This window comes from Castanea sativa, chromosome 1, assembly GCF_040712315.1.
Source record: "Castanea sativa cultivar Marrone di Chiusa Pesio chromosome 1, ASM4071231v1".
Lineage (NCBI taxonomy): Eukaryota > Viridiplantae > Streptophyta > Magnoliopsida > Fagales > Fagaceae > Castanea > Castanea sativa.
This window is the reverse complement of record NC_134013.1, coordinates 20898784-20913574: the sequence shown is the minus strand read 5'-3', so window position 1 is coordinate 20913574 and position 14791 is coordinate 20898784. Positions and strand designations below refer to the sequence as shown.

The 14791-nt window shown below is 35.3% G+C and overlaps 1 protein-coding gene across 1 annotated transcript; it reads right to left on the bottom strand.

Moving 5' to 3' along the window:
• Positions 1-216: 216 nt before the first annotated feature.
• On the bottom strand, positions 217-13741 carry LOC142615096 (calcium uptake protein, mitochondrial). The gene is made up of 7 exons (XM_075787794.1): positions 13223-13741; positions 13069-13136; positions 10643-10866; positions 10391-10474; positions 2417-2630; positions 943-1239; positions 217-779 (listed from the first exon to the last, which is right to left on the bottom strand). Exons 1-7 carry the CDS (start codon positions 13599-13601, stop codon positions 594-596), a joined length of 1452 nt encoding a protein of 483 aa, XP_075643909.1. The 5' UTR covers positions 13602-13741; the 3' UTR covers positions 217-593.
• Positions 13742-14791: the final 1050 nt, after the last annotated feature.

Sequence of the window (14791 nt, the reverse complement as noted above, 5' to 3'; positions counted from 1 at the left end):
GGTGGGCAATTTATGTTACATACGCATAAAAATATAAATTTACTTTGCCAAAATCTTCAGCCAAATACCATTTTAATTCCACAATGTAGCATTTTATTGTTAGATGGGGAAAAAATGAAAAGCATAGACACGCTCTACACTTGAATAATTCTTCCTAACAAAACTTTCATAACTATTTTCATCTTTTGTTCAAAAGAGGGATACACAATGAGGCAGTACTCCCTGAAACATTACATCCTTTATTATAAAGTGGGCAAATGTACATTATGCTTCAAAATCTGTAGTATAGTTCATTGTCAGAATCTATAATTTGATACACTCACTTTTTTTTGCTAGTGATTTTTCCCCCCTAGTAAAGTCACTTCCTAAGAAAGAAGTTACCTGTTTGATTTACAAGGTAGAACCTTTGAGCTATCATATAAGAAGCATCCTTAAGGGTCCATGCACTCTCTGACCCAGGTAGGGATCAAGAAGACAACAGTGAAACCTAAGAACGGAAATTACCTATTTCACAACAGGTTGGAATCTTTCCAGCTATGATAAGTATCCTAGACCCAGGTATGTATTAAGAAAGCAACTGAGAAAAGGAACAATCATTGGCAGTTCCTGCAGCAAGAAAAAAGGCCCAGGAACCCTTCCTGCATAGGTTGAGCGATATCCCTTTCCCGATTGTATAACACTCGTACAAACTCATCTGAGCTTAAATGTCCATCACGATTTGAGTCAAACATGTGGAAAATGATTTCTACCATGTTATCAGAGAGGGATACACCACACACCTAATATTGCATAAACAACTCAATCAAAATGAATGGAATTTTGAGAAAAAGCAGGGGAGGAGAGGGGGGGGGGGGGTGAGGTGGAGTAAGAAGCAAAAAAGAAAGAAAGAAGATAACAGGCAAAAAAGAAAGAAAGAAGATAACAGGTAGTAAAAGTACGTACCTGAGATGCAGCTCGTTGAAAGTCATCTCTTGTTAACAGACCATTCACTTTTCCAAAACTGAAAAGGGCCAAAGCAAATGGCTGCAAATTTTTCCGTAGCTCAGCAAAATTTTTGAACTCCTCAAATGTAATGCGCATATCCATAAGATGGGGAACATTGTTCAATTCATCAACCTGATCAAGCAGCCTGCCTAAATGGCTCATGTCCGCAGAAGCAACCATGGACAGTGCAAAGTCCTTGGCTGATATAGATTCTCGTACTTTGTAGTCATAATGAGCAAATTCCAACCTCAGAATCTACAAATTATATTGTATGTCCACATATGATGAATTACGGCAGCAATTAGGAGATTAAACAAACTTCTAAAGAAAATCAAAACAATGAGATTTAGAGTGGCAACATAAAAAATAGTAACTTGGTATGGTTCAAAAGCAATTAGCAATTATGCATTTGAAGTAACCTTTATATAAAAGCAAGCACGACAACTTGATTGAAAATGATATCAATATGCTGCTAAGGAAAGAGAAGAGGGAGGAGGAAGGGGGGGGGGGGCGCTCTGATGCATAAACAAGATCACTATAACTACTCCTCATCCTTTTTTTAAGGAAACCTTTTAAAAGAAAGAAAAGAATAAAATTCCTACATAAAATTTCTACATTGGGAAGCCACCTATCAAAGAAAAGGTTTCATGGGAAGCCATTACTCACCAGCATTCCCAAAAATCATTTAAAGAATTGCGCTAGGCACAGTTTTAATTGATAGCAGCAATGTATACAGTGCCTTTTCTTTTGATTAATAAAATTAAAATAATCATAGCCATAATAAGACTACCGTAGCATAATAATCTAGACACAGTGAGATTGACAAAAATCCCTAACCATAGTGCTTTTTTTCTCCACATAGAAAGTATATTCCCTTTCTGGTTTGAGGAATTTAGAAATTGTATAAAACGACAGTAGTATCTCTTCACCTATGTGTGATATTCTGAATGTTCATCTTATTCCTAATATTACTTTGTAGACATTATCAGTATTTATTCCTTTCTTGGTGATGTACGTCAACACATACGAGTACAATTGAGTACGAAAGGAGATTGCCATTTGATAATAAATGTAATTTGATTTATGGTTTTAGTTTGGAAGTTAGACTTGCTACTGCTACAACATCATTGAGATCATCACCCATTCATCACGATGTAAAGCTACAACCCAATTCCTTGTATTTTGCACCAAGATTAAACATATAACGAAATCTGTTCTGATCTCTAGATTTCAGTACCAGTTACTGCCACAGGTCCAATTCAAAATAACGTATGTTCCTCTTTTACGGTTTTAGATCCCTAATCATGGCCCAATCTTTAACCTCTTTCTTACATAATTTAGGATTGTTAATCTTAGGTTGGCAACTAACAAACTAGCCACCAATGAAATAAAATAAGGTTCAAAGCAGTATGGCAAAGGAGCAAGGACTTACTTCATCATGCAAATCTCGCATAAATTTGATAAATTTATCATGTTGGAGGTGTTCATTTCCGTCCTTACCAAAGAAATACTCCACCAGGCCTCCATTCTCTACAAAACCATTGACTTTTAACCCAGTTCGTAGCCCATCCCTGTGTTGAGCCCCTTGTCTATTACGAGCTCGCATCAAAGCCATCACTTTTTTGAATTCTTTCTTATCTATCTCCCTATAAAATATGGATATATAAGGTCAAAGTACGAAGGGAAAAGAAAAGCTGCATGAAGAGTACAGTAAATGGAGTAAAAGAAAACCAATCTGCACATCAGCATGCATAAAATAATACATCAAAGTTTTGATGATGTGGTATATTTTAACAGATTGAAATGACTCTTAGCCACATCAAATTAAATAATATGTTAAATATCAATATTTTTTTCTTTAAGTAATATTTCAAATATCAATCATTAAAATTTGCTCAAAAAAATAACATCATTCATTAATTCACTCCAGCCTGCATATCCAAGGTTACTAAAGCAGTTTTAAGTACAAGAATTAGTGTCATGATGCAATTGGTATCTGCTACAAAAACATTGTTAATATGACCTCAATCAGTTTAAATTCATTTTTTAAGACAAGAATCTGAAAATTGTAGTGGCAAATGCAGTTTGTGTTTCAGAACAAGGTAATCAAAGGCAAAAGGCGACTTTAAGGCACCAAGGCCTTATATCACTTGAGGCATGAGGCGACAAAAAGGCACTAGCCTGATTTAAGCGAGGCAACAAATTCTAAATATAATTTTACATATAAAAATTTAATCATATGTATCTCATGTATTCTTATATCTTATATGTTTACCAATTAAAAAAAAAAGAAAAATCTCATGTATTCAAATATCATGATCAAGTGCTTTTGAAATGTGTCAGCAAGAAGAAATTAGGTGTATTAATTGATTTCAAAATAGGCTTAAAACACTTTAGACTCTATTAAATCATTCTAACAATAAGTTTTACAACAAGCTTCTATAAATTAATTAATATGACAACAGGTTTTGTAAAAAGCTTCTATAATTTAATAATCTAATAATAGTTTTACAAAATACTTCTAAAAAAACTTAAGGTTCTTGTCTTAGTGCCTTTTGTTTGGCTTATTAGGCGAGCAAGGTTCCATTAATTAATAATCTAATAATAGTTTTACAAAAAGCTTCAAAAAAAACTTTAGGCTCTCGTCTCAGTGCCTTTTGTTTGGCTTAGGCAATCACCTTGCTTGCCTAGGCTCTACAGGCAAGCGCCTCGCTAATGGCATGTAGGCTTTAAAGGGAAGCACTCAGCTCGCCTTTGACCATCTTGTTCAGAACATAATCGAACCAATAACCATAATCTGTACTCTTTGACCATTGTGGTTAAAGTTGGTTTTTTATTTTATTTTTTATTACACATGTACCCAGTGGAATTTGAACCCATGACTTTGACCTCCACCTTATGATATAGGCTTTTAATTCTGATGAGTAAACAAACTCCTAATTGAATGAGACCAAAACAAACACATCAAAAGCCCATAGACAAAATAAAACCTAAGGCCCACAACCAAAAATTATAGAATTACGAAAATATTGTTGGACTCTAGACAAAACATAAAATATAAAAACCAACTTAACTATCTACAAGGTGACACTAATTCGTGAACTTTGCCTTGTCTGAAGTTTCTAAAGAGGATTTTTTTTTTTCTCATTACGCAGTGGTTGCACAATCAACTCAATCCTTCTGAAAAGAGCTCAAGTTGGGATGTCTTTAGCCCTATTGGTAAGCACAACTTTCTAAATAAGGAACTCATCAACTTCAGCATTTGTCTTTAGCACACGTGAGAGCATACTTGTTACCATAATATATATATATATAGGAATGCCCAACATGGTATGTATTACTATTCCATATCCATGTGAGACTCTAAAGTGCAGGAAAAAGCTTAAGAGGCAGCACATCACATAAAACTTTTTTTTTAAACTAGCCAATTTCAAATATGACTATAACACTGTTTATCATCCTTCAACTGTGTTTTAATGATCCCTGTCACATGGTAAAGTTTAAATGGGACTCCACTTTTTAATCCCAATTTCTTCAACACTATCTTGGAAATAGCATCAGTACAACTTGCAGTGTACATTACTGAAGAACAAAGTTATGAAAAAATGATTAAAAAAAATTTAACAAAAGTTTGAAATGCTTTTCCCCTATAATGGTTGTCTTCCTCCACATGAACAGCTGGCTTAATAGTTGTAAAAAGTGGTCAAATGATGCCTATCATACCCTCAACCATCTAGATCTAGGTCATCAAACTTTACTTTTCAGTTAGAATCAAGGGATTCACTAACCTTTTCAAGCATAACAGCTGATGTTGAATGACATTGAAAAGACATATAGCCAAAATCAAGACGTTTGACACTTCAAACAAGAATTAGAAGTACTAGAGACATTAGAATTACTTTGAGACTTGTCCCAATTGGGCTCCACAATTACTCTCACTTCTAGTATATCATAGCTCTCATTAAGGCTTTCTTTCTAGACTCTTCTTGCAATACATCAATCATGGTATAAAGTCTACTTGTAGCCAAATTATTCAATCCTTGGTGATGCACAGATACTATCACAACTTCAATCCATGGAAATCCAAATCTCATAGCTAAGGTATAAAACTTTTTTCTTAGCTAGGTAAGGTATAGAACTTGTTGGTGTACTTAATCAAATAACTCCCTTGCACCATCTGCGTGATTGCAAATTAGCTTTCTGTTTGTAATTAGATATCACTAAGTAACAACTCAATAGTTATCGCATGTTCCCCCAAGTTTTCCATATACCTAATAGCTTCATAATTAGATTGTTGATATTTTCCCACCAAATTCAAACTGTCTCCTTGAGTTTAGCAACTGCAAAAAAGAGTTTTCACTCTTCACTTGAGCTATACTATTTAAAAGGCTTTCCAAATTACACGCAACCAGTCAAAAAAACAGCTCTGGACTGCTCTCCCTATAACTATCACTAATTTCAAGCTTAACAACTCTATCCAAATAAGCCAATCTAAGTTCTCCTCGAAATTGTAATAATGTTAGAAGATAAGGTTGATTTCCTTCCATAAAGCCAGCACATGACGCATGAACCATATGTATTACTGTGTTTTCAGTGGAGGCCCCTAACAAGTGCTAGGTCCATTGGAGTCTAAGAAAGAAAAATGTATTGAGTTTGAGTGAAACATTGGGATAGAACCACAAACTGATCTAAAGGAGGGGTCTGTGGTTATTTCAGTAGAACTTTTACCGAGAACAATGGCCAACAGCTTGTTCAAAGTTTTGTTCTATTGAATTTACCTTCTTAGTCAACTGATTCAAACTCTTCTTTGTTCCTTTAAAGTCTTTAGAAAAATCCTTGAATTTCAGATTTAATTCCACTTTAGTCACCATTATCTTGTATGAAGAATTTTGCTGAGCAGTTATTGGAAGATAATTTTAGCAAAGAAATTGTAACAAGATTTTGTCAACAAGCCACCCAACAGAACCAATGGTCCCAACCAAAAATTCGAAAAGGATGTCAGGCCAGAGAGCATAGGCTTCTCAATCGACAACGGGTGCAAGTTTTGAAACCTGATCTGATTTGGTTGATTGGCAGGTTGATCCTCAACCTGACCGAACCCAACTTGTGACCACTCCTACTTTCGGTATGCTTAGGGTTAAGAGTATTTGTGGATTTAGAGTTTAGAAATTTTAAAAAGCATCTGCCCACAATCCGTGAACAATACACATGAATCATAAGATAAACATAATAAGGCCAATGTGGCTCAATATTCCAGACACAATATTATTTATTAGTTAACTCCATCTTGAATTGAACCAAAACACACACATAAAAGCCCATAAACAAAATACCACCTATCTAAATAAACCCAAGGCACACAACTATGATTCACAACTAACAATTACGGAATTATAAAAATATCCTTGACTCTACATAAAACATAATAAAATACTAGTAACCTAAAACTAACACAGGCAATTATTCTTGGCTTTGCCTTAATCTTAGGCTATCAAAGAGGATAAATTTTCTCTAACCATGTAGTGGTTGCGCTGTCATCGTACTCTCATAAGATAAGGAAGTGCCATTTAAACTAGAACTCATTGGATTTCAAAGGAGGAGTCGTGAAGGAATAATAAGAAAGGGCCTTGAGAAAAAGAGGGGGGGGGGGGTAAAATACATACAGGTCATATACTGCTGTACTAATTTGAAAGGTCAAAGTTCAAAGGTATCCTCCATAATTAAAATTATTAATAGATACCACCCATACAAGATGCAGCCATAAATTACATCTGCATGCATGTTACTTTTTTGAACTAAGCCTATTCCAACTGTCTGGGGATCAGATAAATACGCATATACTCACATATCACAAGTAACAAAAGTAAGATGTTCTACCTCAAATGCATTTAAAAGGAGTTCAAAGGAAGAAAATGGTAAAGCAGAGGAGTATATCAGGACTGCCTTGCAGCGTTCACTGATATCACTTCTGTTCCACCTTGCAAAGAATAATATATATCATATATAAAAGAAAAGAAAATCTCTCAAGAATATCATACTCTGAATACTTTTGAGTCAAAAGAAACATACACACAAGAAGGGGGAATTAATCACAATACGAACAACTATCCTTATTTACCTATTATTTTACTTATCAAAAAAAAAAAAACTATCATTATTTACCTAATTAATTATATAAAAGATCCGGCCTTTACTGCATAACTAAAAACAGTAATCAACTAACAACCCACTGTGTCGCAGATAAAAATAAATAACTTAAAATAAATTTTTTATTTGCAAGAAAATGCTAGCAAATAACTGACTACAGCTATGCCTTCCACAACCTCAACTCCAAACACAATTATTTACTGCAGATGCAGATTTCAAAACAAAAGCAATGAAGGGCCAGAGGGCAGACAATGTACCATCCATAACAAAAAACAGCAGGAAGCAAGAAGAGGGGTGGGGAGCAGAGGTAGATCATCAACTAGCTGAAAGTAACACAATCCCCATACATATCGGACTTCAATCCCATTACATCAAGAACTGGACTTTAGTCCATGGATGATGGGCTAAGGGACAGCACAAACCTTGTTGATCATACAGGCCCTCAACCCCTGGTTGTACCCTTGGAGCCAAATGAAACATGGTTTGAAGCAAATTTTAGGTATTATTAAAAGTCTTACACATGAAGAGAGGGAATAGAATTCCTTCAGAGGAATGTTAATACAAGTTGGTGAATGGTGATGAAAGAAAATATAGAAGGGCAGGTGATAATGAAAGGGAAGGGAGGGGGGTATTCCAATGCATTCTCTGATCAAAGTAAAACCCTGTGAAGGCTGTTGCAGGTTAAAATTGTTCTATGGAATTATTTTTAAAAAAAATATTTGATAATAATAATAAAATAAAAAGATTTTTTAGAGAAATGGAAAACTATTACAATTCAAAATTCCAAGCATTTCTAAGCATCATATGAACTGCTTAACCAATAATGAAGTTTAAAAAGTAGAAAGTTAGATTTTGGAAAGAGTATCAATGCTACTTTCCTTGCTCTCATTCCCAAGAAAATTGATGCTGTGGATGTTAAAGACTTTAGGCCTATTAGTTTGGTGGGAGGGTTGTACAAGATCATTGCTAAGGTGTTAGCCAATCGTATGCGAAGGGTGGTTCACATTATTATTTCAGAATCTTAGAACGCCTTCTTGAAAGGTCGTCAGATTTTGGATGCTGTCCTTATTGCTTCCGAGTGTTTAGACAGTAGATTAAAGACAGGGATTCCAGGGGTATTGTGCAAGCTGGATATCGAGAAAGCTTACGACCATGTGAATTGGGAGTTTCTCTTGTTTTTGTTGCAGCAGTGTGGTTTTTCCGACAAGTGGAGAAGGTGGATCAGGTGTTGTATATCAACTGTTAAATTCTCCATTTTGATCAATGGTAGCCCTTCTGACTTTTTTGGGAGTTCTAGAGGTCTGAGGCAAGGTGATCCGCTTTCCCCTTTTCTCTTTGATCTTGTCATGGAGGCGTTGGGCCGTATGTTGGGTGCTGCTATGGCGGCAAGACAGTTTTCGGGCTTCTTAGTGGGGAATGCAAATGGTTCCTTGATGACGGTGTCTCATTTGTTGCTTGCAGATGATACTCTTGTTTTTTGTGATGCTGATAGCAGTCATATAACAGCTTTGCGTGGGATTCTTTCTAGATTTGAGGTGTCAGGGCTAAAAATTAATCTAGGTAAGTCTGAGTTGGTTCCAGTTGGAGATGTGCCTAATCTGCATGAGCTAGTGGAGATTTTGGGTTGTAGAGAGTCTGCTCTTCCGCTAAAATATTTAGGTCTTCCGTTGGGTGCTACCTTTAGGGATAAGACGGTTTGGAATCCTATTTTCGAGAAGATGAAGCGAAGGCTAGCTGGATGGAAGAGATAGTATTTATCTAAGGGGGGGTAAGGTTACCCTTATTAAGAGTACTCTCTCTAGCTTGCCTACTTATTTTCTTTCTCTCCTTCCTATCCCAGTTAAGGTGGCCAAGCGGATGGAGGAATTACAAAGAAATTTTCTTTGGAATGGTATTGGTGACGATTGTAAACTTCATTTAGTGAATTGGTCGAAGGTCTGTAGGCCAGTGAAGAATGGAGGGCTAGGCATTCGGTGCTTGAGAAGGTTTAATTCTGCCCTTCTAGCCAAATGGTTGTGGCGTTATGGTGAGGAGAATGATGCCCTTTGGAGAAGGGTCATTGGGGCGAAGTATGGGAATGACTGGGGTGGTTGGTGTACAAAATCTGTGTCTGGGGCTTATGGTGTTTGTTTGTGGAAGTCCATTAGAGGTGGCTGGCTGAATTTTTCCAAGTTTCTTTGGTATGATATGGGTGATAGTACTCGTGTGAAGTTTTGGGTTGATGTGTGGTGTGGGGATAGTCCTCTTAAGGAGGCGTTTCCAGATTTATACAATATTAGTAGGACAGTCTCTGAGGTTATGTGCTATGCAAATGGGAGAATTTTTTGGAACCTACTATTTTGCCATTTTGTGAATGATCAAGAGTCACACTCGTTGAATTCGTGTATGGCCTTGATCTATTCCACAAAGGTGCGGGGTGTAGGTTCTGACAAGCTTTGTTGGAAGCTAGCCAGCAAGCGTGGTTTCGTGGTTTCGTGGGTATTATCACTCCCTTTCCCCCCCCCCCCCCACTGCCACTCCCTTCTCTTGGAAAATGATATGGCAATCGAAGGTTCCCCCTCGGGTTGCTTTTTTCTCTTGGACTGCTGCTCTAGGCAAGATTCTTACTATTGATAATCTTCGGAAAAGGCACTTTGTTGTTCTTGAGTGGTGTTATATGTGTAAAAGGTGTGGGGAATCTGTTGATCATCTCCTTCTTCACTGTCCTATAGCTTATGAGATGTGGAGTATGATCTTTTGCTTGTTTGGTATTTGTTGGGTGATGCCGCAAAGGGTAGTGTATCTATTGGATTGTTGGGCTTGCAATTTCAGGTGTCATCACAATATAGTGATTTGGAGGATGGTGCTGCACTGCTTGATGTGGTGTATCTGGCGGGAATGGAATTCTAGAAGCTTTGAGGGACGCGATTGGTCCATTCTTGAGTTTAAGTCTTTTTTCTTTTTTACTCTTCTGGAATGGTGTTTAGTTTTACCATCTTTTTCTAGTCTTTCCCTTCCTGTTTTGCTTGATCATTGTAATTTGGTTTCTTGATTTTTTGCCTCTTTAGTACATTTCCTATGTACGGGGCTGTGTTCTTCTCTAATATATTTTTTTCGTTACTTATCAACAAAAAAAAAAAAAAAAAAAGAAGTAGAAAGTTGACCATACAAGACACAAAAGCAAAAGCAACAAGATATAAGAGCCATATTAACATTACAGAGAAAATGACATGTCCAATTTGTGTTTAAATCAATCAATGTGCAAAGGATGAAATTGTACCCATTATTGTTAATGTCAAACAATTTGAATGCCACAGAAAAGTTTGATTCTGGGATACTGAGTAGTGTCACAAAAAAGATATACCTGTTACAAAGCAAACCACAAGAACTGTAAACTCCAAAAGAAGCAAAATTCTAAAATGCACAGACTAATAAATCGTATTAATTCAAAAAAAAAAAAAAAAGACAACCCAAGATCCTCCTTTTAGAACAAGATATTGTCATATGTAAGAATAATAGATAGGTTACTCACTCCTTAAAAGATATAAGTCCATCATTGTCTACATCAAAAAGCATAAAGAAATCTGAAGGAGCACAATGTAACTCTCCAGGATTTCTTTCCCCTCCCAAATATCCATCTCTAACAAGGTTGGATTCAGATGGAGGGAAAACAGGAACAACTGCTCGCATTAGATCAGCTGGTTTCATAAGTAATTCTCCATCCGGGGACCGAAAAGATGCAAAGTACTCAAAAACCTTCAGGCAAGAAAGGCACAGGACATCGTTAATGGGACTTGTATTAACTAAAAAATACAACTGGTAATAGGTAAGCTTTTAATTAACTTAATATGATGTATAGGCTCTAGGTTCAAACAGAAATAGAGTCCAGGTCTATATCAAGGGAGTGTTTGGCATTTCATACACCAGCCCAGCTAAAAATAGAATAACTGTTTCTTATTCAGATTGGTAAATTTTTTTGTTTAAAAACTGGTTCTAATGTTGATGCTTTCAAAAAATTTGTCACAACACAATGAAGAAATCGCAGAATTTCAAAGACAAGATAAGACTAGCAATGATTTGCAAATACACATCCCCAGGTAGCTTCAAAATTAAGGAAAATAATTTCAAATTGCATGTGAGAAGAAAGATTGTAGTTAATATGTTTTGGCTTTCCAAAATAGTAGTTTTAAAATTTTCTTTTTATTCAATCTATTAAATAATCGCTTTGATAATTAGGTTTGCATCAAGCACAAAAGTTTGATTTTTAATAAAACTTCAATGAGAAATTCGTCACTGCACAATGAAGAAATCCTAGAATCTGAAAAACACGAGATTGACAATAATTTGCCAATAGACATCTGCAAATGAGCTCTAACTCAACTAGAACCTCCTACCCTTGAAAGTGCTAAGTGGAGGGTGAGGTCGTGGGTTCAAGACCCATTGGGTGTTTGCGTAACTTACCAATCAAAATTTTTGAAAATAGACATCCCAAGATGGCTTCAAAAATTATGGCAGACAATTTTCAGTTGCATATAGAAGAAAAACATTGTACTTAATATGTTTTCACTCTTCAACGTATTAAACATTTGCTTTAACAGTTAGGTTTGCCTCAGACAGATGTTTGCTTCAAAATTTAAGTACAATATATAGTCTAGAAATATAGAATGTAAACAAAAACAAGTCTCACTGAGAAAATTGTATACAAACCTCAAGTGGTTACAATTAAGTGTAAACAGACTAGATATTAAATAAAAGCAGTTTGAAATCAATCTGTTTTATTTTAGGCTGAATTTAATATTAGAACTAAACTAGTGCTGTGGTTTGCCATGAGGATTATATTGAAAGGTCACTACATAGCAAAATGATGTCTTAACTAAGTATCATCACACAAGCATACCTAGGAATGAAATCCCATGTAGCTCACGACACAGCAACGGGTTTGGCAACATAAATATCCATATTCCAAGATTTTCAAGCTGATTTATAAAAATTGATAAAAGACAGCACAATGATGACAGTGATGATAACAACATTAACATTAACATCAACATCAACATCAACACTAACAAGAAGATATTGATTTATACTACAACAGAAATTTTCAAAACTTCCAAATATGCAGAGGGGTAGAACGGCTACATGAGAAGTATTTATCTTGTTTCACGGAACAGCTTGGCATCTCGCCTCACGACAGAACTGAAGATTTCAAAATTTATAAAGTTTGAACCCTAAACCTGCTGCCAAAGAATTCAAGCCCTCAAAAGGTAAAGAACATAATAAAGAACACGAGACCATATATTGCAGTTTAATGTAGTTGGCTAGTAATGTGAATAAATAAGAGGATCAAGATCAAGTTACACCTGGTGTAACTAAATAACCTTTTTTTTTTAATTGCATTAGATTGTTTTTGAAAAATACAACTGTTGGATTGCATGTATGTTCTCTAAATTAGTAAATTCTATACACACAAGTCTTCAAGTTAATCAATATTATTTGCTACTCAATCCATAAACTCATTTTTTATGCATAATTTTAAATGAGTCCCGTTAACAGGTGCCTTTGGGACATTTGTTAATGAACCATTTTATTAACACTCTAATGGGAAAACTGTAAAAAAATCGGTTGATTTTTTTTTTCCCCATAAAAACTTTCTTAAAATGGTTCACTAACAAATGCCCTTAAGGCATCCATCAATAAAATCCATTTTAAATTACACAAACTTAAAAAATTTAAACATCATATTGATGAGATAGTTTATTGTCTCTGATCAACTTGAAATTTTGCAAGCACAAATAGTATAAGAAGAATATATAACGAAACAGTGGGATTTGTTAAAATTCGCATTCAATAAATTACACAAGATGTAACTTGAATCCAATCTTACTTAATAAAATGTAAAAAAAATTAATTAAATCCAAATAAAGAAAAACAACATGAGTTTGAGTTTCTATAGAATACCTTTTCAGGAGGACTTCGCAACCTCATGCGTTTCTCATAGTTAAAGAAAACTCTTCTCCTATATGCATCTGCAAGTTCAACCACAATTACAAATCAAAACTAACAAACAAACATTCCTTGAGATTCAAAATAGCATTTTATAGTATAAAAATACCTCCAAAAAGGTTCTTAGGGGTTTGAGGCAGTGCTAATTTGGGAATAAATGCAGAAACTGAAGAAGAAGAAGAAGAAGAAGAAGAAGAAGAAGAAGCATCATCCACAGTAGATTCAGCAGAAGCGAAATCAGCGAAAGACAACAAGGGTTTATCGTGAGACCAGTATAGAAGCCCTAGGCCCGACCCGACTGTGATCGCCGAAGCCCATTTCAGAAACGAACCCCAAAGTGGGTTCTCTTGGTTACTAGTGTCGCGGTTTGAATTTGAAGCAGCGTTGATGAGGGGGAGTGATGATGATTGACGGAGTTGGAACCGTTGGATGAGGGCGAGTTGATGGAGGGAAGGTCGGTTTCTGTTGAGGGATGCAAAGGAACGCATAATGAGGTTCGGTGGTTTTTTTTTGGTTAGCGTGTGAGATTGCAGAGAAAACAAAGCGCAGAGAAGAAGGGATGGCTTGGTTTGCCGTTTGGGCTATTTTTAAAGAGATTTGTGCAGAAGGAATCCGTGGGCTTTCCTCCACACACAAAAAAAAAATAATTTCGGTGGGCGCTTCTATTAGACATGTCGTTTTGAAGTTTTTTTTTTTTTTTTTAAATAATTACAACATGCTTTTAATCACGCAGCTCGAACCTTTACAATTCAGCTACAAAGTCTTTGGCAAATTATTCTATTTACTTCTTGTCTATTTTTTTTTTAATGGCATGGAACCTTCCTCTTGCAGTAGCTTTTATAGCTTAGCATTTAAAAGTACTTGTATAAGATTCTATAAAATGGTATATGTAAGGGTTAAATGTTGCCAAACCAACCCTAAAAATCACACACGTTAGTTTATGCATCCGTTCTGCAAAATGTATTTTTCGCTATAGTAATCGTGTAAATATACACAAACCTTGTTTTACATTTTAGTTTTTTTTTTTTTATTGTTCTTTATGTTTCCCGAGAACAAAGAAAGAGAGTGAATAGTAAGTGTGGCATGGGAAGAAAGTGAAACAATTTTAAAAGTCCAAGGAAATTGATATTTTAATGAAATAGAGCTTAGAGTAAATAATTTGACTTTTGGTGTTTTTTGAAAAATGGTTACGTTAAATAGAAAAATTAGGTTCTTGCGCTAAAATAAACAAAAACATTTGCACTTTGTAACAAGTTGTATTAGATAAGATAGGAGTCAAATCAGTTAAAGAGGTTATTGTAGTATGATACACAACCAATATTGGTTGTGTTAGTCAAAGCTCTTAGAGAGTAAAGACTAAACAAAGAATATGCATCTATAAATAGCCATTTTATCTAAAGCTAAGTTAGATAGAGCTTAGAGCATTAGTATTGGTGGTGCTAAAAAGCTATATTGCTATTTTTAGCACCACTAAATACCAAAATGTGGCTACATTGGTGGAGCTAAAGTCATATTTTTTGCTCCACAGTTATAGTGCACAGCTACTTTTGGCTATGCAGTGTAACTCATATGTAAAATAAATAAATAAAGTTATTAAATTGTTGTGTTCACACTACTTTTTAATATGTAAAAAAAATCTCTTTTGGTTGTGTTTACATTGCTTTTTAATGAATTTTTT